At 39.8% G+C, this 26,059-nt stretch overlaps 1 protein-coding gene across 3 annotated transcripts in view; it reads left to right on the top strand.

Moving 5' to 3' along the window:
* The window catches only part of RAPGEF4 (Rap guanine nucleotide exchange factor 4), a 282,413-nt gene that overhangs the window by 150,060 nt on the left and 106,294 nt on the right, over nucleotides 1-26,059 (top strand). For all 3 annotated transcript variants that reach the window (XM_029934374.1, XM_029934373.1, XM_029934375.1), the window contains 2 exons: nucleotides 6,242-6,314; nucleotides 10,834-10,853. In XM_029934374.1, coding sequence (XP_029790234.1) covers nucleotides 6,242-6,314; nucleotides 10,834-10,853 — 93 coding nt within the window. The remainder of the gene's footprint in view (nucleotides 1-6,241; nucleotides 6,315-10,833; nucleotides 10,854-26,059) is intronic.

The following is a 26,059-nucleotide window of genomic DNA, read 5'->3' as shown; positions in this document are numbered from 1 at the left end:
AATAAAAAATTTTAAAAATACGTATTCATGTAGCCTTTAACACATCACCACCTGGCTTTAGAGACTGGCATCTGGCCTCACGAGCCCAAGGATGCCATACCTCTCATACTGCATTCCCTCTTCCCTCTGTTCTGAGCCACAGACACGGATCCAACTTCATCAACTGGCCAGTTGTAATTTACAGATTAATTTTTAAAAAATGTTCTTTGACTATAAAACAGTTCTCATGGCTAAAAAGCTTTACTTATTTTTGTGAAATTATTTTTGGGCTTACTGTCTTGTGCACTTCCTTTCTTCTTGGATAGTTTTACCATGTGGATATAAAAATAGGCAGTATATTATGAAATTACTTAAGAAAGTCTGTTATTAAAATTGCTATTTCTCCATAGCCCCATTTAACAGACAGGTCAATAGATGTATTATAGGTCTTTACACTGTGTATATCCACAGACTCAGTAATGTGAAATTGTCATGAAGAGAATGTTTTTTTCCTAAAGCTGAAGGGTATCTGCTTAGAAAACAAATATAGTGTGATTATTTTGATTAATCCCTGGTTGTTGTTGTTGTTGTTGATTGTTATCAGCAACAGCAGCAACTATTTATTAAGTACCTAATATGCACTGGGCACTTTTATAGATTTTATTTCTCATCCTCCCAATGGTCCTGAACGATGAGACTTTTCACCCAGGCAACTGAGGTAACCAACTTCCTCAAGTTCACACAGGTAGCATGTGGTAGGATCAGAATTAAGACCCGGTTCTCGTACGATTCCAATGTCTGCACACTTTTCATAACATCAGAGGCTCTTGGCTTTTTCCACTGAAGTTCCCTGAATGCAGAGGAAATCAATACCTACTGCCCGGGGTCTAGACCCTTTGTAGCTAGAAGTAGCCAGCAGCAAACTCAAAATTTCTTTGAAGTCTCATGCTTTAATCTTTAAAATTTATGCAAATTTAGCTTTCTACTCTGTAATATAAAAGTATAAAAGTAATCTTTAAAACTACTTGACATAGAATAAAATGTGAGCTTCAGGAAGAGCGTGTGGTAACCCCTCTGCCACCCGCTTCGGCCCTGCCGTGAGCCATCCCAGGGCTCTGCACGCCTCCTTTAGAGAGGGTCTGCACTGCACTGCGGTGCATCTCGGTTAAATTCTCAGTACCAATTTTGTTGATACTTCTGTATTTTCAGGTACAGGTTTGTCACTCATCCAGTTCTCAACCATAGGAGTATTTCTAACAGAGGGTAGAATCCTTAATACTTCATAGACAAATCCTAAATTGGTCTTTGTTGATTTTTTCAGAGATCTTTGAGTGACATCTATCTGGCTGGAAGTTCAGGGATCAGTCTTGTGATTTGTAAACGTTTATATTTTGAAGCAAAAATCATCTTTCAGATGAAATTGCTCTTATAACTCTAATTTATAAAATGGTTACAAGGGAAGACACTCTAGTTGCCATAGGGACTGAGGTTCTATTTGCATGGTACCCTTGCCCAAGGGTCCTCCAAGTCACTGGAGTTCTGCCCAAGGAACCCTGGATCTAATTCAGATGAGGCTGATGTCAGAGAGCTCAGACTTGTCAGAGTCGACTCAGCTGACTAGTGACAAAGCCAGGAGTAGATCCTAAGAACGAAGTTTACCAAATTCTTCTAAGACCCTGGAAGGCCCTTGTGGTTTTCTTGTCATACGAATAACTGATTTCCTAAGTGCACTCAGCCTTCATGGAGGGCTAGGGAGAGGGAACTGTTGAAGAGTCCTCCAACCAGGGCCCTTCCATGCCCAGGATCTGTGTCTGTGGCAGTTAGCAGTATAGCTCTTTCCCAGGTGCATATGGTGATTTTAAAATGATTGAGTGAGGCCATTTCAACTATTGATGTGTTAGGATGTGTTGGGGTCCAGGGTTTTGCAGGGAAAGGTCAACCAGGGCCCCAAGGAGGACATTGTCAAGGGGCTGAACTGGACCACTGCACATCCCCAGCAGCCAGGGTGTGGGAGGCATGTGGGAGTGACACTGAGTAAACACCATAAATACGTGCTGGGTCACCTCTGGAGAGCTGCTGACTCAGGTTAAAGCTGACCTTGTGCTGACTTTCATATGGGAATCTTGGTGAATTCCCTTTAGTTTCAATCTGTTCCTCAGAAAGCTTGGTGTGGCTTTTAAATGTCTATGAAGAGACGAACCAGTCTACAATCTAGGTTTACTAATCCAGTCATCTCTCATTTTTCAGTTCATCACTTGAGCACCAATAAGCGCTATTGTAATGTAGCCCCAAACCTAATCCTCCATTCCTCCACTCTTAAGGGCTTTATAGTCAAAGGGATTATTCCCACTTCGACGTGTTTAAGAGGGAAGGGCTGTGTGCTCATTCCACTACCACCATTATCCCTTTCTGTATGCTGCTGCAAGCCAGCGCCACCAGCCCAGCCCCTGGCAGACAACCACAGTGGGTGATGAGCAGGGGAAACAAAGTCCCTCTCCCATGTGACCTTCAGCCACATAGATCTCTTCCCCAGAGGCAGTCTTTGTTACTACTTTCTTGTGTGTGTGTCCAGAGATAGTCTATACATTTACAAATCTTTATAAATATTCACATATGCACATGTATTCTTTTATCCTCACAAAATGGTAGCATACTCTACACACAGTGCTGTGTTTTACCTTTTTTAAGTTTCACAATATATTGTGGAGATCATTCTTTTTTTGTTTTTTAATGTTTAGTTTTGAGAGGGAGAGAGACAAAATGTGAGTGGGGAAATGGCAGAGAGAGAGGGACACAAGAATCTGAAGCAGGCTCCAGGCTCTGAGCTGTTAGCACCAGAGCCCGATGTGGGGCTCGAACCCACCAACTGTGAGATCATGACCTGAACTGAAGTCAGATGCTTAACCAACCGAGCCCCCAGGTGCTCCTGGAGATCATTCTGTATCACCAGGTAGTGCTGCTTCCTTCGTGGCTGCATAGTATTCCAACACCACCTATTCATCAGGAAATAACCCATCTTTATCCACTTATCAGGAAATAGCCCAGGTGCCATCTATTTGTGAACATTTGAGTTATTTCCTATTTCAGGTTGTTGTTTTGTCTGCTATTACGGACAGATACGCGTATCTGCCTATGTATTTAGGTATTTTGAGGGGTTATATTTCTGCCTCTAAGGGAGATCTTTCCTCAAAGGAAATACATATTTTAAAATGTGATGGATATTTCTGAACTGCCTTCCTCTGAGGCTGTATCATTTTACATTCCCATAAGCAACATATGCAATAACCAATTGTATGTTAGTAAATTTTTTGAGACTTTGTCAAATCTGACAAGTAAAAAATGACATTGCACCATTGTTTTAATGTGCCTTTTTGTCATGAATGAGGTTCAGCATCTTTTCAGATGATATATTCTTTTGTAGGCTGCTTTTTAAGTGGTACTTGGAAGATGACATGCTGCCCAAAGATCAAGCAGTATGCAAATTATTTAGGACTCTCAATTTTCTGATACAGATTTTATTTCAGTTAGCTGTCTTTATCCTAATTGATATAGGATGCTCTGCATTGTGTTACACAAGAAATCAATTTTCCAGCTTTAGTGGATGTTTTCTAAAAAATATCCCATCAATTTTTAGTGGTTGGCTTCTTATGTATGGGTATTAATATTTCAACCCTGGTTGTTTTTTGTTTTTTTTTTTTACTTTAAAAAAAATTTTTTTTTTGAGAGAGAGACAGAGCATGAGCAGGGGAGGGGCAGAGGGAGAAGGGGACACAGAATCTGAAGCAGGCTCCAGGCTCTGAGTTGTCAGCACAGTGCCTGATGCAGGGCTTAAACTCACAAACCATGAGATCATGACCTGAGCCAAAGTTGGATGCTTATCCAGCTGAGCCACCCAGGCACCTCTCAATCCTGTTATTGCAATCTCTACTATGCCAAAAGTTCTTCTACTGAAACCAATGCTGTCTTATTAAAGTTCTTTATAAATTCAGTTCAACAATGGCATTTATGAAACAGAAATGTGAATATCTAATGAACATCATGGAAATATTACATTTCTTAGTTGTGATAGTGATATTGTAGTAGATACTGTAGATTTGCTTGATATATCTGAAATATTTATGGATCAAATAATATATCTGGGATTGGCTTCAAAATAATTCTGGAAAAGGCAGGTGGAATAGGAGTGTAGAGGAAACAACATTGATCATGAGTTAATAATTATTGACACTAGATGTTAGGTATATGTTATTAGGTTTTTATTATGTTTGAACTTCTCCATAAAATTTCTAAAATTCAACAGATAAGTGTTTAGTTCATATGTGTAAGCCATGGTGCTCTATGTTGCAGATGATAGACCCTTCATAAGTGTGAAGGGCCTGTCTGCTTATTCTCTTCAGGGAGCTCAGTCCCTGGGACATTGTCTGCACATAGTAGGTGTTTAATACATGCACATTCTGAAAACTAGCCCACCTTCTGCTCACCAAAAGGTTGCTCTATATTCTGTTACCAGGAGCAACATCCATAATGATGTGCTCCATGAACGAATGAGCAACAGACCAAGTGCTCTGGAGCTATAGGAAGTCAAAGGCCTGTTCACTTAGGGGTCAGTGGGGCGCTTTTGTGGAGCTCATGGGAACTGGTGTTGAGGTGCCTGAGACAAAGAACATCCACTGCATCCAAAACAACATTTGCAAGCAACGCAGATTGCTCTTTTAACTTGAGATGGATTATTTCTTTTGAGAGCCTGGTGAGGAGTTGCTAAGAGTAAGAAGAATAACTCAAGAGGCTGTAGGGGGTCACAAAACCTTCTTAGAACAGACATATCCCGTCCCCATCTGCTCTCTATGAGCCTGTTTTGTTCAGAGTCCAGCATAATATCATGCCCAGAAATGTGTTTAATCAGTGCTTTCTCATGAGGAAGAAGAGTGGATGGTGTCATAAGAAAGAAAAGAATCAGAACTGAGAAGCTATCAAAGGAAATGTCAGGAATTCAGGGTGATAGATTAGTCCTGTGGGTATGTTTGAGTGATTAGTTAACTCAGAGGCAGAGAAAATCATGATTTTTAATGTTTGCATGCAGGTGTTAGTATAGTTGCTTTAGAGTGAGAAGAAAAAAGGATTAAAAAAAAAAAGCTAGTCCCATCTTGACTAGAAGAAGGCTCTTTTGAGAAATCATCATGTTACATTACAAACACCATTCACATCTACCAAATGGGCCAGATGGTTGCTCAAACACTGCATGTCTCCAGCTGCCCATTGCTACAGATGAAGGCTTTTCTGCTGACGTCTGTGTAACCCACAAACACATTACAGAGTGTTGATTCTTTTGATGCCATTTAACACTTATGTGTCATCATAATTATAAACCATAAATATACATGACACCATGCGATAAATAAAATTGCCCGGCTTTCATTCTGAGAGGGGAGGAGGTTGTATTTATTACCTGAGAAGATAGGATGTCTAATATCTATTTTCCATCTTTGTAAATGTCACCCCTCTCTCAGTGGATGCTCTAAATGGCTTTCTGCTCGCCAAGCCTTATCCCTTCAAAACAGCACAGACGCTGGGGGCTCATCGATATCACTGAGCCCCAGGTTTTGAGGCATGCCTGGACCAAAAGTCAGGGGGACACAATTCAGGGGAATTCAAATAGTCCGCAATGAAGTCAAACCATTCTATCTGACAACGTACCGAAAATTCTGTAGAGGTCATGTAACGGGCAGGTGTACGGTGTCAAAGGAAGCAGGCAAATGGAAGCGAATCAGCTTCTTTCAAAACAGACATTTTTTCAGAGATGCATTTCTTTTTACTTTGAAAGAAAGCTGATTCAGTACCATTCACCTATTAAGAAGGCAGCACAATTATTTGTATCTGCATCTATAAAAACCAAGTGTCTGTGCCTTCCACAAAAAACCCAAGCATGTGTTTGCTGAAGTGAGAAGCAGGGCAAGAGGTGGGGGGAGGGTAAAAGCCCATGCAGTTGGCTTTGTGAGGACTTAACTGGGCTGGCTGGGATGGCACCCCCTGCCTGGGGGGAGGTGCGGGGGGCACTTTCCATCTCATCCAGGAAGCCCCCTTATAACACAGCATCTCTATTTGAGACCACAGATCCCAGACAGCACGTTTCATGGCTCTATAAATACTCGAGTCAGATGCTTCCTGACACCCAACATTTCTGCTTTTTTGTGTGTAAATAAATGAATGCCCCCCCCCCCATGAGTAAATATCTGTGCACTGAGTTTACAATCTTGTCTTTCAGAAATATCGACAATACATGGCAGGACTTCTGGCTCCTCCTTATGGTGTTATGGAAACAGGCTCTAACAATGACAGTAAGTGAAAAATGTGAACATTTTGCATCTAAAAATCCGTTGTGTGTTATGTGTTTTTATGCGACAAAAAAATATGTCCTTCACCAGCGTAGCAGAGTAAGTCTCCAGAGTCTTTTGTGGCTAAACAGACTTGCCAGCCTACATTGAATTATTTTTAAAAATTGTTAATACAGAATTGTTTTGTGGTCTGAGCTGATAGAGGGAGGTGTGCTCTGGTACCAGATGGAACTTCATACTTAAAGAGCTTTCTCAAAATCTCTTCATTTTATGGTGAAATCTAGTGTTCCTCTGCTCTTTTCAAATGGGATTTATGAATTGTGTTTGTCTCAGCCACATCGAGACACCTGAGAGCCCCACCTTGTTTAGTTTTGATGCTCTTGGTCAAGGAGAGAAGCAGCGTAAGTTATTATTTATTCTTTGTAAATCAGGGCCTCTTTAAATTCCAGGCCTTTTTTTGCGAGCAGTCTCTGGCTGATCATAAAAGACAGGAAGTTTTCTCTGTGATACTTTTTTCTTATGGGTGTCCACTGGACTTAAAGAAATCCTGTGTCCTGAGTCTGTCTGTTCATGCACGTTGGGACCGTCTCTTTAGCGCTTGTTACTGGCCCTGGGAGTTGCTTGTTGCTGAGTCCACTTATTCGAACGGCTCTGGAACGTATACAGGTGGCAAGGTTCCCAGTGCAGAGATTTTTGGAGCTGTGGTACTTCAGCTAGATAGCGTGATGAACCAGGCAGCACTTCCACGCCAGGGTCTTCTTTGTTGTTATTGACATAGGCTTCACACCCAGTGCAGAGACCAATGTGGGGCTTGAACTCATGACCCTGAAATCAAGACCTGAGCTGAGATCAAAAGTTGGACACATAGCCGACTGAGCCACCCAGGAACCCCAAAGCAGGGTCTTCTGAGCAAGGGTCCCCCTTCACCTCCTCTTTCTAGCTCCTCTGACCCCCACTCCCTGCCAGCCTTGTCACGGTCAGGTGACCTCCCTTCCCACCTGACCAAGATCGTAAGCGAGCTTCCTCATGCTCCTCGCCCTCCACGTCACAGTTTCTGTGTAGCCTCTGCCGTCTGTGTCGTTGGGTGGGGGTGGGGGACAGGAAGACAGGTCTTTCTTTCCTTTCCTTTCCTCCCCTGTTCTTGATTTTTCTTTTCTGGCTGAGGTAGGGATGACCCGCTCACAAGGAGTCCTCAACTTGAAATCCCAGCTGTGCTGTCTCCTATCCGTGTGACCTCAGGCAAGGCACTTAATCTCTCTGTGCCTCAGTTTCCTCACAAGATTGCCTTGAGGATTAAAGGAAGCAAACACGTCAGGTGTGTAGCTGGTGCCAGGCACAGAGTAAGCACTCAAGTGATGTGAGCCATGATTTCCTCACCCCCAGTCACTCTTCACCCCTCAGACTCTGGCATCTGCCCCATACCCCTGGGCTCAAACCGTCTAAAATCTCCAGTGACCATCAACACCAGACTCCATCGTTAACATCCCTCCTCTCTCTGACTTTGAGCAAGACTTTCCATGTTCAGACTCCATTGTCCTGTGGTTCCCAGATTCCATCGCATTATCCTGGTTTTCTGGTATCTCGTTGGCCACTTGCCATTTTACCTCTTTCACAGGTACTTCTTCCTTTCAGCCAGAAGTTCAGGTCTCACCCAAGAGTCCAGCCTTGGCTGTTTTTCTCTTGTTCTCTATACTTTCCCCATGACTATCCTTTCTTACAGTGGATACAAACTTCCTGAGCCAGTACCTTTGCTTGGTTGTTTCCATGGGGCCTAACTTTACAAATGACTGCTGGTGCTCTTTCCACCTGGGTGTTCTGCTAGCCTCTTAACGTCACAGTCAGTAACAGAACACATCCCGACTCCCACCAACCCATCCCTTATCCTGAAAGCCACATTTCCATTCCTACCTGCACTGTTGTCCTCTCATTCCAGGCCCTGAACCTCAACCATTGTGGAATCCTCTCTTCTGTCACCTCTATGCACGGAGGTTAATCACCCATCTCATCCTTTACTCCTTCTTTGCAGGGTTCATGTTTTTTTTCTTTCTGTTCCCTCTGCAACCGCCTGGCTAAGGTCCTCATCATTTTTGACCTGAGGGCAAGAATGACTCCACTGACTCTGAACCTTTAGTATCTCGTGCTTAGTCTACCCTATGCCTGACTTATACCTGACTTCCACAGAACTTTTTTAATTAACTTTTTCTTGTGAAAAATTTCAAACATGTGGAATGATTTAGTTAACATCCATATCTTCATCACTTTACTATTTTAATACTTAAATGTGATGGGTTTGTTAATATCATATGCACTTTAATATTTTAATATTAATATTTGCCTTATTTCCTTCTAATGACATATACACATTTCACCCCAAATTCTTTGGCAGGTAGTTTTGAAAGTAAAGACTTTTCTATGTACAACCACAACACCATTATCACACCTAATAACTGGTATGATTTTCCTTAATAACATCATCTGCTGAGTTCATATTCAGATTTTCCCCACTGAATGTCTTTATAGTTCTTTGCTCAAATTGAACTTCAAGGACCAGTCTCTTGCATTTGATTTTTACGTTGTAAGTGTCTTTTCAGTTTGAACAGACCCTTTCCCTCTGTTCATACCACTCTGTTGCTCAAAACACTTCTTTCATGTTTGAGAGAGAAAGAGCAGACGTGGGGGAGGAGCAAAGAAGGGGGGCGGGACACAGAATCTGAAGCAGGCTCCAGGCTCTGAGCTGTCAGCACAGAGCCCGACATGGGGCTTGAACCCATGAACCCTTAGATCATGACCTGAGCTGAAGTTGGATGCTTAACCAACTGAGCCACCCAGGTGCCCCTTGAAACATTTTAATGATTGCCCACCGTCTGCCATGGAAGGCGAAATCCCAAGATTCCTAATGTCTTAGCCCAACTTTCAAGTTTTTGTATGGCCTTAAATTATCTTTTCAGTATTACTTCTCAACAGGTACCCTAATTTCTGGTCTCTCAGATATGGTGATTTGTGCAACTGTGTATCTTATTGAAACTTCTAGAAGGGAAGCTTCTGTTACATCCCTGTATCTCCTCATACAATCAACTCCAGTCTTTTAAAAGGGTTGTTGAACACATGGATGGAATGATGAATGAATGGCTGGGATTCAAAGTTTCAGAGTGCTGACATTATGCCAACCCTCACTCCTTCTGACAGACTTGGAAAATGATGGCAAACATGCCCATTAATACTCTCTCTGTCCCCCTGCCTGGGCTTTGATGTCCTGGTACTATCTCGGTTTGGGGGTCAAAGTTTACTTAGGGAATGCTTCCAGAATGTCTGTTCCATTCTTACCCATTCATGTACTATACTGCTTCCTATTAATTTTTGTTTTAACTTTGAGAGAGAGAGAGAGAGAGAGTACATGTGTGAGCAGGGTAGAGAGGGAGAGAGAGAGAGAGAGAGAGAGAGAGAGAGAGAGAGAGAGAGCGAGCGAGAGCGAATCCTAAGCAGGCTCCATGGTCAATGTGAAGTCCAATGTGGGAGGGGCTCAGTCCCACAACCCTGGAATCATGACCTGAACTGTATGTTCAGATGCTCAACTGACAGAGCCACCCAGGCACCCCTACTGCTGCCTATAAAATTGGGCACTCAGTTCTTTTAAAGCTAATAGTGTAAATCCTGCATACTCCTTTATTAAACATAGAAGGTGCTGTTTGTACTATATTTTTACATTGCAAACCACCTCAAAATGGCCCAGGGGCAAGTCCCCCATACAAACCACCTTTGGTTCCATCTCCCAGTATAAGGCCACTTGGAGGCTGTTAGCTCTGCTGGGGCTGTGGCCCTTCCCGTCTAGCTACCCTCATCATGTGAGTCAGAATTAATGGCCCCAAAGGAAGTGCAAAGGACCAGGCCCTGCCTGTGGCTCATCAAATGCTTGTAAATGAATGAACAAATGTGTAAATAGAGGAATGATTAACTTTCTCACTGGGAAAACTGGGACACCCCTGGAAACAGACACTGCCACACTCAGACCTGACTCAGAGGCAGCAGGAATTTGCTTTGCCCCAAATGGAAGTTGTGTTCTGTGGTTTTTAGGGGGGTCTTGGCTAGGTTGAAATCCCTGGAGCATTGTGAGGTAGGTTGAAAAGTAAAAATACAGTATGTGCAACTAAAGAGTTGACGTGTCTGTCCCAAATACTGAGTGTTCTTGTGCCTAATACAGAGGAGTCTGTTGTTTGCATGGTATAAATGAATCTGAGATGGATTTTTATCTCTGAGAAAGTAAAGCAAATGGTAGAAAAGCAAACTAAACATGAAATTTTTTTGTCTGGCACACAGCCCTGCTCCTGATGTGTTGATTTATGTATGTGACAGTTTTTGGTGGATGCTGCTATTTTTCTAAGCAGCACGATGTAAATTTTTATGGAAACAAATTGGAACCACCAAAATTGTACTTGGTTTGATTCAGCAAAAGATTTCAGTTCCATTTTACAGATTCATCTTACAATTCATACTCTCTCTCTCTCTCTGTCTCTTTTTCTTCTAGGGATTCCTGACAAGGAGAACGTGAGTAGCACCCTCTCTGCCTAGCTTCTAAAAACTAGCATAAGGTAAAAAAATAATGATAGTAGCCCTACCAGTAAAGAGCGCTCTTCATCCACATTCAACAGAGCAATAAATATATTTCTAATCTAACTCTGGCATCTTTGGTGAGTCACTCTGAAATATGAGGGGAGAGAAGGTGGATTGCTCTGACATGGTCGTCACATGTCCTTGATATTTACTAGTAAGGTTACTACTCTAGGGGCAGACTGTACAATTGCTAAGTGTTTTTCCTTTTCCCACAATGTATCCATGGCAGTAGACCAAATCATTACTTTAACAACATACAGAAAATTAGTTGTTTTTCCTTAGCAGGAATACAAAATATACAGTTCAGGGTCGGTTGATTTTATAATTGTATCCAAGTGCACTCAGTCAATGTTTCTCTTTGGAAGCTGCAAGTAAGTAAATGCTTTAATTGTTTAAGATAGACAGGTAAGAGAATAAGTTTAGGACAAACTTTTCACAAGAACCAGTTCCAGGTGGTCATTCCAAGGATGGTAGTGGTGTAGTGGCATTGGATTTGCATGCAAATAATAATAATATTAATTATATATTAACCGGAATCTAAATTTATTCAGCAACACAGAAGGGTTAATGATGGAAGTGTGTAGTGATTAATCTGAAGCCGTGCTTGGTGGCTCTCAGATGTCTCAGTATGTTTCTTGATTGTGCTACCCAAGTGGCAACTTTACAGAATCGTTACAGAACCTTTTCCTTTCCTTTCCCTGCTTTTGGTCCTGTGTCTGTGGACAGAGATATCACCTTGATTCAATTCAAATTATTTATATCCCTTTTCCGAGATCTAACTCTAGCTTTCCTTAGGTTCCTTTTCATAATGTCAGTTTCCAGGGCTGGTTGGGAATTCTGGCCCACTGTTGTACCATTACAAATTTGGGTTCCAGACCAGCAATGTCACCTCAAATGTCACACCAAAATTTCACTTGTTGTGGTTCAGCAGAGGATTCCCTTCCTAGCTGTGGGCCTTACACAAGCTGCTTGACTTTCCTAAACATCTCTTCATCTTTTTTTTTTTAAGTTTATTAGTTATCTTAGAGAGAGCAGGAGAGGGGCAGAGAGAGATGGTGAGAGAGAGGATCCCAAGGAGGCTCTATGCTGAAGCAAGGCTCAAACTCCCAAACCATGAGATCACAACCTAGGCCAAAATTAAAAGTCAGGCACTTAACTGACTGAGCCACCCAGCCGCCCCTCTTCACCTCATCTTTAAATGTGGATGTTAGTCATGGCTACCTTACAGGTCATTATGAATATTTAATGGGATGATCTGTGGAGAGCATAGAGACTAGTCCAATAGACCTCAGTCAATGTTAAGACTATGACTGTAATTATTATTTTCTTGAGACTTGTATCATTTTCTCAAGAACTTTTCTCCTCAGAAAAAGGTCCTACCCTATATGAAGTAACTGTTCTTTGGCCTTTTATGGTTCTCCTTAAAATACCTTTCTTCAGTGAATCTTTCTGTTGATCTTTTGCTATTAAAATACATAATCTTTGTAGGTTGAGCAAATTTCTAGATAATCAGGTTCATGGAGAGCCAAAGCACTAGCCTTTAAAGTCTAAAGTAACAAACTCATCCTGCCACAGTTTTGGATACAGATGTCCCAGGGCGCTCCCAAACAAGTAACACACAGATCACTAGCCAAGTAAAGAAGATGAAAGGGCCTGGTGCTTCCTCATCAAGGAACCATCAGTGATGTGGAGGCCACAGACAGAATGGCCCAGCCGTAGGAGGGCTACAATGTTCTTAGCTTCAAAAGGAAGCTGTGTCTCTCTTAGGCCCCTCGTGACCTTTAGGTTGGACCTCCCTGCAGTGGGACAACAGGCACAATGTTCTAAGCAGAGGCCTACCAGCTGTCATCATGTAGCTCGCTTCATGACAAAATAGGAACTTGAAGTTTATAGAAAATTAGATACATTGAATTATTATCAGTATATTGCCCTTGGGCAAGCCAGGCTGTCTCCCCAATATCAATCATAGTGTATGTTTATTTGTATTTATTTGGGTAATTTATTCTAGGTCAAATTCTCTAACAAACAGAAAAGCACCCTTTTTCTCCATGAGCAAATAAAGTGGATGTAATGTCACCATGTGCTTTTAAGAAAGCTCTTCAATGCCATCAGTCAGAGTAAGGCAAGTGAGATGAAAGACATTCATGAATAGAGTCAAAGCTCTAGAAAGATAAAAAGAAGCCATAAGAGCCTTAAAGGGGTGTTAATTGAAATTTTTTCCTTTATAAGATACAAGTTGTGTTATGATGATTTCTTTTATCCTTTACCTCTGTTAACTACACATGGGGCAATCTTATATTCCCTTTATGTTTCTAAATAGCAATAATATGCCTGTGGACCGAAATAAAAGCAGTTAGACTATTGTTTCAGTGTCCAAACAGCTTCTTTGTGGAGAGAATATAGTTTCCTTTTCAGTTCATCCTCTTGATTTCGTTAATCATCATGTTTAACTTTTAACCAAATATGCAGGCGTCAGTAATTCGTGATTTTAGCTGCCTTGACACCTCTATTTTATTTCCAGACACAGTCTCACCTTGCATAAAAAGTATTTTCTTTTCATAAATTGCACTTACATAGAAACAAATGAGCTGACCGTTGCCTTGCTAGATTATTTTGTTAACTACTTACTGTAATTGATAGGGACATCATTTAACTTTAGATGACACAGGGTACTAGAACCTATAAAATAATTGATAAAATATTAGAAAAATGACCATTGGGCCAATAAAGCAAGTAGACTATTTTGATAGGATTATGATCATTTGGGGCTGTTGGTTTTATAAAGAAATTCAAACTGTTTTGACAGGGTTATGATCATTTGGGGCTGTTGGTTTTAGAAATTCTCTTTGATCTGTGTAAGTTTTTTTTTTCTATCTTCTGTATGTGCCCTATTGAATGACCATGTTTAACACAGACGCTAAAATTCACAACTACAAGAAAGCTTTATAGTTAAATGTTACAGTTTCCCTTTGGAGGAATGTGCTTGTCTATCATTTTATGCTACTTATGTAGATTTTGTTCCTTATTATGCTCCATCCTTTTGACAAGCGATTGCTATGGAGTTATGTAATTTTAGAAGTTTATCCTTTTCTTCCTCAAAGTAGAAGGAGCCAGAAAATAGACTCAGGAAGACATCGCAAAATAATCCCATTTCCTTATTTATACACATCTAGTTTCCAAAAGGATCATCTGAGGTCCCTGTTTTTAAGGCAGTTGCAGTGTTGACAGTGTGATTAGTGAGGTTCCTACCAAATATGGAAGAGTACTTTCCCAATATAAAACACTAATCAATTCAATAATTCAGTCACTTATGGATACAGCCCAAGTGCCCATCGACTGATGAATGCATAAAGAAGATGTAGTGTTATATATAGACACAATGGAATATTACTCAGCCATTAAATGGAATCTTGCCATTTGCAATATGGACGAATCTAGAGAGTATAATGCTAAGCAAAATATGTCCGTCAGAGGAAGACAAATAACCATATGATCTCACTCATATGCGGACCTTAAGAAACAAAACAACCAAGCAAAGGGATAAAACGAGAGAGAGAGAGAGAGAGAGAGAGAGAGAGAAACCAAGAAATGGGCTCTTAACTATAGTGAACAAATTGACAGTCACCAGAGGAGAGGTGGCTGGGAAGATGGGCAAAACAGGTGATGGGGATTAAGGGGCGCACTTGCTGTGATGACCACCGGGCGTTGTGTGGAAGTGTTGGATCACTGTAGTGTACACCTGAAACTAACATCACATTGTACGTTAACTGGAATTTAAATAAAAATTAAAAAAAAACACGAATCAATTTAGAGCTCAAAGGTTTCCTCAGCACTAGAAGAACTGGATACTACCAGTTAGTAATGAGCAAGCTTGGGGGTCTTGTAAAACTATTTGGTAGGTCTTATTTTAAGAAGATGACTAAATCAGGACTTTGTCAAACTTTAAAAAATCATGGGTCATTTACACGAAGAATAATTTTTGGAATTTATTATAAAGACATAATGTTTTAAGTGGCAAATGGGTAGGAAATAATCTACACAGCTTGAAATTTCTCATTAAGATGAGAACAATAAGAAGAAAATAACTATTAGGGTCAAAAGAACAGACATTTTAGGCATTTTTAGGAAATATAATACCATTTATTGCTGCTCTTTTTTAAAGTTAAAGAAAATTAAAATATTTTCCACTTAATTAGATAATAACATCTTATTTTACCATTATAGATGGGCTATGATTCAGGGCCAGAGGAAGAAAAGGGAAATTGTGTATCCTCGTACAAACTTAAAATATAAAAATACTTAGATAACCCCATATAAACTGTTAACCCTTTCAGCTCCAGCTTTAGAACACCTACTGAATTCAAACCAACATGTTCTGTGAAATTGTTTTTAAAGTCCTACTTTAAAACATGACTGATACACGTCCAGAGCTTATCAAGACATCTTGGCCGGAGTTCACAGGTTTACCACTGGCAGCTGGTTCTCTCTGTTCCGGGGTGAGGATGGCTAGCTAGTGCTGCCACCGCCCTGCAGCAACCGCAGGTAACTGGCTGAAGGCGCGAGGCTCTGCAGAGGAGGGCATTTCATCAAAATGCAAAGGACAGAATATCCTAAACCTGCTCATTTTGATTTTAAAGGACAAACCGCTTATCGCTCAAGTGAAGATTAGATGTGGCAGTGTTGCTGGCTCCGTCCCTCCCGTAGAGTAGAGTGTAAATACTCATTTCTCTAGCTGGCCTATGGGAGCTCATAGCTCAGGGAGCAAACACTCACTTTGCCCCACCTCCTGGAAAACACCAGCGACTTAATGTCGGAGGTGCCAAGGAAAACAGCAGCTCTCAGTCTCTGAAGAAATGTTTGTTTTTGTGTTTGTGAGTTATGCATTTTATGGGGCAGAATGCCCTTCCTGCTTTTTCCTCCCTCTGTTCCGCCGCTCTATTATAAAAGCTGACGGGGCCTTCTCTGTCTCTAGCTCCTGCAGTGGTATATTGACTGACTTTTTAAGGTGGTGTATAACTGCCCTTTATCTCAATAGTAAATGTGGGTAACACTCCAAGAACCTGGTCCCGCTGTTGGTGGTTAAGCCATGTGTTTGTTGCCTCTGAATGCTCTCGGCAGTGTTCACAAGACCTGCTTACCGGGAGTTTGCTGGGTGAAAGGGCACATATTGGGGTATACTGGGGTGGAGGTTAAGTAACATAGCTTAGAGTTATTTTTATAATATTATGTTACGTTTGCTAATTATGTTGGTGCTCTTGTTTTGGTTCCTCTACAGTTTTGGGATTTCTTTAATGGAATAGAACTTTTTAATATTGCTGCGATGCTTGCGGTTTCCTAGGGCTGCCACTGAGTTTTACCACATTTTGCCCTGCTTGGAATACATCCCCTCAGGCTTTTGTGTTATCAGAATTAGACTCGGGCAAGATATCACAGAGAACATGGGAGTGTTTAACTGTTAAATATAGTGATAATAGAAGAAACGAGAGTCCCCGGTCTCTGTAGCCAACAGCTTCTGCCCTGCTCTCCTTTTAAAAAATGACATGGCCTTGAGGTGAAGCTGTTCCATAGTGACTCTAGTGCTGAGAATCAGTTCCACTAGCAGCAGGGCAAGAAACACAATGTCATGTTGATAGTCAAATACTATACTGCTGATTTCAATGTCACGGGAGAGTATATTGCTGTCTCCAGAAACATTTTATCTTGTGCTGCAGGCAATTACATTCATCACCAGTAACTTTGGGCTGCTAGCACATTATCTCAATTGATGGTGAGAATAAATTAGATGGTATCATTTATGTTTGATGTATCTGAATTTTTATTGTTCTTGTTTTGAGAAATTGAAACCAAATTATTTGCAAAATATGTCTTATGTTTAGGAGAGAGAAGTCTGTAGTGTTCTCAGATTGGATAAATTAATATAGTGATTACATGTCATTTAGGATTTGGATTGTTTTCTAATAACAATTCTGTGTCAGATATTAAAATATTCTGTAGTCATTCTCTTTATCTTTAGGTAAAATTACATGGAAGATAGATGATAGATGCACATATACACATACATACATATATATTTATATATATGTATGTATGCATATATATTTAGCTATTTTCATTCTTTAAAATTTTCAGAAAATGAAACTGTAAAACCACCTTTTCTAATATGGTCGGTCATTGTTCAGAATTCCAATTGCCAGTTTTTATAAATGTTTAAATTCTGCTCACTTCAGCTTAGCTTTACATTTTATTTTCCTTCAAAGAATGACTCAGAGATATCCACAGAATATGCCATCTGTTTTCCTGAAGATCTTTAACAAGCATGTAGTGATCAATCCCAAGCCCCCTGTGGGGCCATGAAAATAAATGAAGCGTGGTCCCCTCCTTCAGGGAGTTAGAGCCAGTGGGCAGAGGCAGGCGTGAACACATAAGTACGTTAAGTACAAGTCACAGGACCTGTGGTTGGGAGAGCGGGTCATGAGGAGGCGGGCTTAGGAGCTCTTCGGGCTTGGGTTGCAGTCTCAACTCTGCCACATACTAACCATGCAAAGGTGCACACGTTAGTTACTTCCCTGTTTCCATCTACAGTGGAGATAATAGTAGTGTCTTACCCCGGGGGGCTTCCAAAAGGACTAATGAAATGATTTATTCCAAGTGGTTAGCCAGTGCCGGCACGCGGCATGTACTCAGGGGACACAGGGGAGACACATTCTGTGCAGTTCTTGGGGAGAGGGGGCGGGGTTTGGAGCGGGCTTCACAGAGGAAGAAATGTCTGTGTCCGCTCTTGATGGAAAGTAGATGTTACTCAGGTGGAAGAATGTTCAGGCGACCAGCATTGCATAAATAAAAGAACAGAGATCCAGAATTTTCTCTTTTGAGGCTAATTTCATCAGATCTAAAATTAAAACTTTTCATTATTTTAAACACTATGTAGTATCCCTTTCAAAATTATCAAAATATGGCTTCCAAGCTCTAGGTATTTCAGGGTCCCAACCAAATGTATTTTTTTCTCTAAAACATGATCTATTTTATTTATTTATGTATTTATTTATTTATTTATTTATTTTTAACATTTATTTATTTATTTTTGAGAGAGAGAGAGAGAGAGAGAGAGAGAGAGAGAGAGAGAGAGACAGACCGATCATGAGCAGGGTAAGGGCAGAGAGAGAGACACACACAGAATCAGAAGCAGGCTCCAGGCTCTGAGCTGCCACCACAGAGCCGGATTCGGGGCTGGAACCGACAAACTGTGAGATCATGACCTGAGCTGAAGTCGGATGCTCAACCCACTGAGCCGCCCAGGCGCACCAACGTGATCTATTTTACAAGTATAGATAGGGAATTACTTTGAATGCCCCCTAGTTGTACTTCCCAGTAAAAATGACAGTTCTAGATCGCTAGCATCTTTGGAGCCTATTGTTCACTCTAATCCCCACCTCCTTCTGTAATTGCCCAGGCAGTGGTCCCTTATTTCTGTGGTTCTCCTTTGTTTCTCCCCAACACCCCCATCCCGCCCCCACACACACAGACACACCCCTCTCTGGAATGAATCACTCCGCAGTGCTTTCTACTGAATTTTGTCCTTTTACCTTTTTCATTTGTCAAGGTCATTTTAAATTTTATTCTAGTTCTCTTAAGGGCCAGCCACCCCCACTCAATTGGGTACCATTGCCAAATTTAGTAAGAATGCTTTTGAGCATTAATAAGCATGTTAAATCCAGCAGCATTCAGCAGAGGTCCTAACCTTGTGGAATTTAATTTGTTTGTGCTAATTTATTTGTATACATGATAAAATTATCCCATCCAGACATGAAAAAAATCACTTAGGAAAACATACCATGGAAATAATGGGTAGAACAAGTGCTAAGTCACTGAAGTCATGTGTTTGATGCTTTTCCCTCCCTCCCTTATAATGTGAGGGACAAGGAAGGTGATAATTTTCTGTCCCAGAAGACATGAATATGACTGAATTAGTACCTGTTCATTGTTAGAGTCCTTGTCCCCAGAAGTGTATCTGTTTCTGTCCTTGGCATTTAATACCTGGTAACACTAAACAGTAAGTTACTTACTTCCCTGAGCTGCAGTTTTCTCATCAACAAAATGGTGATCCCTTACCTATCACAGTAAAAGAATTGTTAGGAGATAAAATAAGGTAAGGCATAGGAAAAATTCCAAAGTCCATACTGCTCAAATTTAAAACTTACTAAACTTCCCTGTACTTAATTCTAAACAAGATCACAACCTTTTCTGTAGCCTCAGCTCCAGGCCATCTCTCCCACCTGGATGGGGAATCACTGAGGTTGGCCAGTGGGTTTGGTTTAAGTGGAGCTTGGTTCTGGGGAAGCCATATAGAGGTTCTCTTGAATACCGGTAGGACTTGATCCAGTTCTCTGTTCTAGGAAGACTGCAGGAGGCCAAATGGAAAGTCATGCATCTTAATGTCCATGTAATTTGGCTCAGCCAGGGGAATAAAAATTCCCATGTCACACCAAGTGCTCACTCAGTGCTGTAATTTGATAGCCCAGTTTCAAACAAAGTGAGGAAACCACACCCAGAGTTGACTACAAAGATGGACCAGGATAGAGTAAGAACAGGAACTGAAGATAAGCTGGAGAAGGGGCCTGGCTTGTTTGGGGTCACAGCAGAACATCATGGATGTTTTCATGGCAGTCGACCCTGGACCTTCTAGTTTTAGGGTATGTGCAGTTTTTAAATACATGTTTAACCAATTCTCCTTAAAGTTTCAAAGCATTGCAACGTACAACTGCCTACTAAAGGAATTTGTAACATAAATGCAAATATAGCTATGTCATTCAACAAGAAATTCTTTTAAGTGACTGAAACAGGTAATAGTGGGCCTTCCCACCCCCCTCCTTCCTTTATGTTTTGTGTTTTCTCTTTGGTGTGTGGTTTATTCAGAAAAACACTTGGGCTCCCTCTGGTGGCCATCCCCGTGTTTCTGCGTGTCTAACCTTAAAGCTGAAGTTTCAGTTACATGGCGTGATTTGCTTGCAAGAAAATGGAAGTGGAAATATTAATAGTAAATGTTATTTTCTTTTGTAAAATACTGCTTGGAAACTTCCAAACTAGTCATAATATTCCAATTCATTCATTCATTCATTTATGTCTTCTAATCTGTTGTTGATATTTGGCTTTCCTGAAAGAAGGGGTATCTGGGTTGCAAGTCCATAGAAAGATACTGAGTTCCAATCCTGTAAGTCAAACAGATTTTCCCAAGAAGTGATTCCATTAATTAGCAAATTTTTATAGAATGCTTACTGTGTATTAGACCAGAGTGAGGCATTATTGGAAACAATTTACTACTCACCATTTAAAAAAACTGCAAACATACTCTTCTTTAATGATCAGTAATACCATATTATTTTTTCTCCTTTAAACCATATTCCTGCTCTATTTCTCCCCATAGAATTTTATAGTATTGTAATGTATTTTTTCCAGAACACACTACCTTTTAACTGTGTCAGTGCGTTAGTTAACATACAGATTCACCAACAATAACAAAGACTCAAACATAACAGTGTTTTAAAATAGAAGGTAAGTTTTCTTCATGTTAACTGGCCAAATGTGAGCTCTCTAGGGTTCAATGGCATCTCCATGTTGTAATGTATTTTTATGATTAAAAGTTTCTTATTGATTACCCTTTTATACTTTCATGTATCAAAAAGAAGTATATAAATGTAAATCTTAGTGTTTTAAAATTTCTGGTGACTATAGCTGTCTGTGAAAATTCTTATTCTGGCTTGAGTTGTGACAGTAGTAGTACATGACTGTCAAAATAAAATAGATACTTTTTAAAATAAACAATTACTAAATATTAAAGTAAATTGTCATTGGAAATGCTACATTGAACACCTTGGATGCTTTTTAAAAATGAATTTGTTATATGTCTCCAGTGGGCTTAACATCAATTCTGTTCTTCTTCTTAGATATTATACATGCAAGTGCTGGGAAAGCTCATTCACACAAACCAGCAGATGAGAAGGAAATAGTTTTCTATAGCAAGGTCACTGAATTCTTTGACTCCTAGGCAGCTAGTATGTACCTCCTGGGGCGAGAGAGATGATGGTGTACTTGCAGGAGAGGTGTGGGAAGTATTGCATTCTGGATGGATTTTGAAACGAAGAGTGACGGATTGAATGTGAGGTGAAAGAGAAGGAGAGGCACTAAAGATGACTTCAGGGTTTGGGGCCTGACCGTGTGGAAGGATGCAGTTGCCAACAACTATACAAGGGAAAGCTGAGGATTAGGGGATTTGGAGACCTAGTTTGAAGGTCACTGTACTAGAAAGCATCCAGGAATATAATTATAGGCTTTTGTCCTGTCCCTCTGTCCAGCCAATAGTTAATGACAATAAACATCAGAGAGTGAAAATGAGATTAATTGTTGGGTATTTATACTGAGTAGCATATGCCTGGGGCATGAATAAAATTAGAATGTGTCTGAAAAAATAGAAATAATGAGGCAAAAATCAGCAAGAATTTTATTAAGTTCATCTTCCCCCCCTCTACAGTTTGTAGATTTTAAGATAATTTGTGTTTGTAAGTAAACTCTTTGTACAACTGCAGGTATCCACCTTTCAAACTAATAAAAGGTTGATTTATGGAATATTTCAAGTACAAATAGTAAATGAATTAAGCTAACAAAGCGTTGCTTAATAGACATCCTCAGGGACTTAATTTAATGAATAGGTAGAGGGATGATTTTTGTAACTGTGCTCACAAATTATTTCTATATGAATCAGGGATTTTAAATGGTTATGGCCTGCTTGAAATAATTTGTTTTCTTAATTAATTTAATCATTCTCTTTTATAGTTTCTTAGACTACTAAATGGGCCAATAACCCCCTTCTTTCTAAATAAATTAATTTTTCCAGCCTAGCCACAAATTTCCAATTAATAAAGTTTGAAGGAATGAAATAATTCCATAATAGGGGAAAAAGTGATCATATTTTATGTAATCCTTTTAAAATCAACTAACATTTATTAAGTGCCTACTATGTGCCATGTAGGCACATGCTTTGTGGCTCTAGAGATGTCAAGTCCAACAAAACTAATTCTTGACTTCAAAGAGCGAACAGCCTAACAGCTGAAACAGCTTAGGAGAGAAATAGGTAAGCAGATAATTATAACAGAATGTGGTACTGAGGGAGACTGGAGTTAAATGCTAACATTCTCTGTGCATTGTAAGAGCCATGTCACTTGAACACAAAGGATTTCCAAGAAAATGTTACTAAGTTACTGCATAACTCCAGACTACATAAATTACAGGTGACAGAAATCCCTATCAGACCTCCTCAAAAGCAAACAAGAGGGGAAGTTGAGGACTCACATGCCCAGTCCACAGGAAGAGCAGGTGTGGAACTGGCCCTCTGCTAACAGAAGCCAAAGCCTCTACTTCCTTCTACTTCTCTGCAAGCCTCTAAACATGGCCACCACCAGTCCCTGGTTCTTCCTCAGCAGCTACAGGTAAACGACCTTGGGGAAAGACACTGACTGAGATCTAGTGTGGATAAGGTAACCTCTTCACTCCAACTCTAAGCCAGTGTGGGTGAGCTACCACTGTGGGCTCAGGACTGAAGATGGGGAGAAAGTCTGTGCCCCGATGAAGGGGGAACAGGAAATAGTGTTCTTCACTCCTCCTCCTCAGGGGAGCACATTTAGCTGACTGCTGAAAAATCAGTCCCCTTCCTCTGGTGTACTCAGATAACATCATAATGCAATCAATATCTCATTTGGGGTTAGTCTTCATGCCTTGTTTATGAAAAAATAGGACAGAAGGCTTACGAGAATAATGTTGACATCACATTTTGCAATAGCTTTGATTGCAATAAGCATTGTGCTTTAGAAATTCCATGCATTCCATTCAGTCGGAATCATAATTTCTTTTTCACTGTCTTCTTAACATGTATGATGTGGAAATTAACAAGATTTGATCTTGTTAAATCTTTTGAGCTACTTAGATGTGGGTTCTGAACCATGAGATGATATAAGCAATCCTATTTGTCCTAGAATATTACAGGAATTCTTCTTTTTTATCTATTTCATTTTAAGTCTTTAAACCCGATGAGCTAAATTTACATTCAGATGAATCATTGAAGCTTATATTGTGTGCCCAAAAGGAAATATTTATGCTAAGAGTCTCAAATGAAGTCTAGTGAGACAGTGAATTTTTTAAATAATGGTTATCTTTTACTGATCATAAACATAATAATGCTTATGTGGAATATTTGGAAACATAAAAGTAATTTTAAAGATCTCTCATAGACGCCACCACCCAGAGCTCTGTGTATTTCCATATTTAACATATAGAAATAAATATACGTATAGAAACAAAATTTAGTTCATACTGCATGTATAGTTTGATATTCTACTTTTTTCAATCAAGTTTTTTTAAAGACTTTTTTATTATTTAATACTGCCTCAACCATCTTGGAGAATGAATTTAATCTGCAGTAATTTTTTTTCCAGTTATCTCTGTCTTGTCAAGGTTAGGTTTCTCACACAATCCCCTTCCTGTTTCTGGAATTATTTTTGGTTAGCTCACTGTTGTTCTTCCTTCGTTTTTGATGTTCTAAGATTCCCTCTGTTATAATTTCCCTTCTGTCTGAAGAACTTCCTTTAGAAATTCCTGTAAAGCAGGTCTACTGGATATGAAATCTCCTAAATTTTCCTTCATCTGAGAATGTCTTTATTTTACCTTAATTCCTAAAGGATATTTTTACTGGACAGAGAATTATCAGTTGACAGTTTTTAATCTTTCAGCATTATTTTTATGAACCAATTTGCTACATTATCATTAGCTAAAGTCCATTGTTTACAGATCTCCTTTGTTTTTATGTGGCGTCCTTTTTCTGTTCCAGTCCCATCCTGAATATCAAGTTTATATTTAGTGATCATGTCTCTTTAGGCTTTTTTTTTTTTTTTTTTGGGCTGCTACAGTTTCTCAGACTTTCCTTGCTTTGATGACTTTGACAGATTTGAAGGATAGTGATCAGGCATTTTAGAGATGTCCCTCAGTTGTGATTTGTCTGATATATTTTTCAAGATTAGACTCAGATTATGGGTTTTGAGGGAAAGACCAGAGTTATAATCCACTTTCATCACATCATATTAAGAATACATACTATGTGGGGCGCCTGGGTGGCTCAGTTGGTTAAGCATCCTACTTCAGCTCAGATCATGATCTCATGGTTTGTGGGTTCGAGCCCTGTGACAGGCTTTGTGCTGACAGCTCAGAGCCTGGAGCGTGCTTCAGATTCTGTGTCTTTCTCTCTCTCTGACCCTCCCCTGTTCATGCTCTCTCTCTCTCTCAAAAATAAATAAATAAAAAGAGATTTAAAAAAAGAATACATACTATCAATCTGATTTACCATTGGCCATGATTACCTAGTTAAGGTAGTATTTTCCAAATTTCTCAACTGTAAAGTCACTCTTTCCTCACCCCTCTTTCCATACTGAACTCTTTGGAAGGAACTCACTATGCATAGCCCACACTATAGTATAAGGAGTTATGCCCTACCTCCTTGATAGTGAAGACCTACATAAAATATTTGGAATTGTTCTGCATGAAAGACTTGTTTCTCCTCCCACATTAATTAAGTCAGTCATTCAGTCAGTCAGTCGGTCAATCATTTATTTATATCAGTGTAGACTCCTGAGTATCTATTTTACACTTTGGGTTATAATCCGTTACTATTATATTTATTTTGTTCCTCAAATTGTTTCAGCTTTGGCCCTTGGGAGCTCTTTCAGTTGGTTCCTTGTGTTTCTTTGACATAGTCTCATGATTATGTTTTGTTTTGTTATGTTTTGTTTTATGCTTTTAGACACCTCCACACTTTCTGACACAACTAGATGCATGTATATTCCCTACCTCATTGTAGCAACTGCCATTTTGCCAAAGATACTTGTCTCCTTTTATTGAAGAATGGTGTTAGAAACCAAGAGCTGGGTGATAGGTCTGCTTGTTGTTACTGAGATGCTGCTTTTAAGCCCCTTGCACTGAGATTGCAAAGACATGTATGTGGGTGTACGAACTTGTGCATATGCACGTATCTGTAAATATTTGTGCATATATCTGTATGTATTTATAACTACCTATGAGTTCACACTGATTTCTCTAATTCTAATCCATTAGCACATGGATCAGTCCAGCCTTTTCTCCTTGCTTGTCTGTAACTTCCTGCTCCAACAGTGAGAAATTTGACTCGCACTATCTGCCGTCTGTTTGTTTGTCTGATTCCAATATATATGGATAGTAGTTTCAGATTGGTTACCTATACCCCCCCACCCCCCGAAAAGTTTTATCAGCTAGAACAGAGTGCTTAGGTACAGGGTGGTTTGCCTTTAGTCTTACATAATCCACTCATTTCTGAAATTATTTAAGTCTGTATTTCCTCTACCTCCCTTACCCCATTCCTTTCAGTGAGGTTATTTCAGACATTTGTGATATAGTCAAATTCTTTTGTCACAGTCTGCATTCCATTCTGGGATTCCTAACCTCCTAATGATTTTTATTTTTTACTCAACATACAATGTTTTACTCCTTATTCTACAAAGTCCTATGGGTTTTGACAAATGCATAGTGTCATGTAACCACCTTTGCAGTATCATACAGAATAGTTCACTGCCCTAAAAAATTTCCTGTGCTTCACCTGTCTGTCACTCCATATCTGAACCCCTAGCTATCACAAATTTGTTTGTTCTCTCTATAATTACACCTTTTCCAGAACGTCAAATAAATGGCATAATATAACATATAGCCTCTTCAGACTGGCCTCTTTCACTTAGCAATATACATTTAAGATTCGATATTTTTGCATGGCTTGATATTTCATTTCTTTTATCACAAATAGTATTTATTTATTTCTCTCGTCTTGTCACACTAGCTAGGACTTCCAGTATGATGTTGAATAGTAGTGGTGAGAGGACGGCTTTGCTGTTAGGTTTTTAGTGTAATCATTTTCACAATGTATTTTAACTCTTCTGTGACATTATTTGGCTGTAAGTATAATATATATTTAATGGCTGCAAAATACCCCCTAATTCTGATCATCACTGTCATCACTTATTTTTAACCATTTGCATAGTGTTAGATAATTTGTTTGTTTCTACTTTCTCTATTCT

This window comes from Suricata suricatta, chromosome 3, assembly GCF_006229205.1.
Source record: "Suricata suricatta isolate VVHF042 chromosome 3, meerkat_22Aug2017_6uvM2_HiC, whole genome shotgun sequence".
NCBI lineage: Eukaryota > Metazoa > Chordata > Mammalia > Carnivora > Herpestidae > Suricata > Suricata suricatta.
The sequence above is the reverse complement of the archived record's forward strand: the minus strand, read 5'-3'. Positions and strand labels throughout refer to the sequence as shown.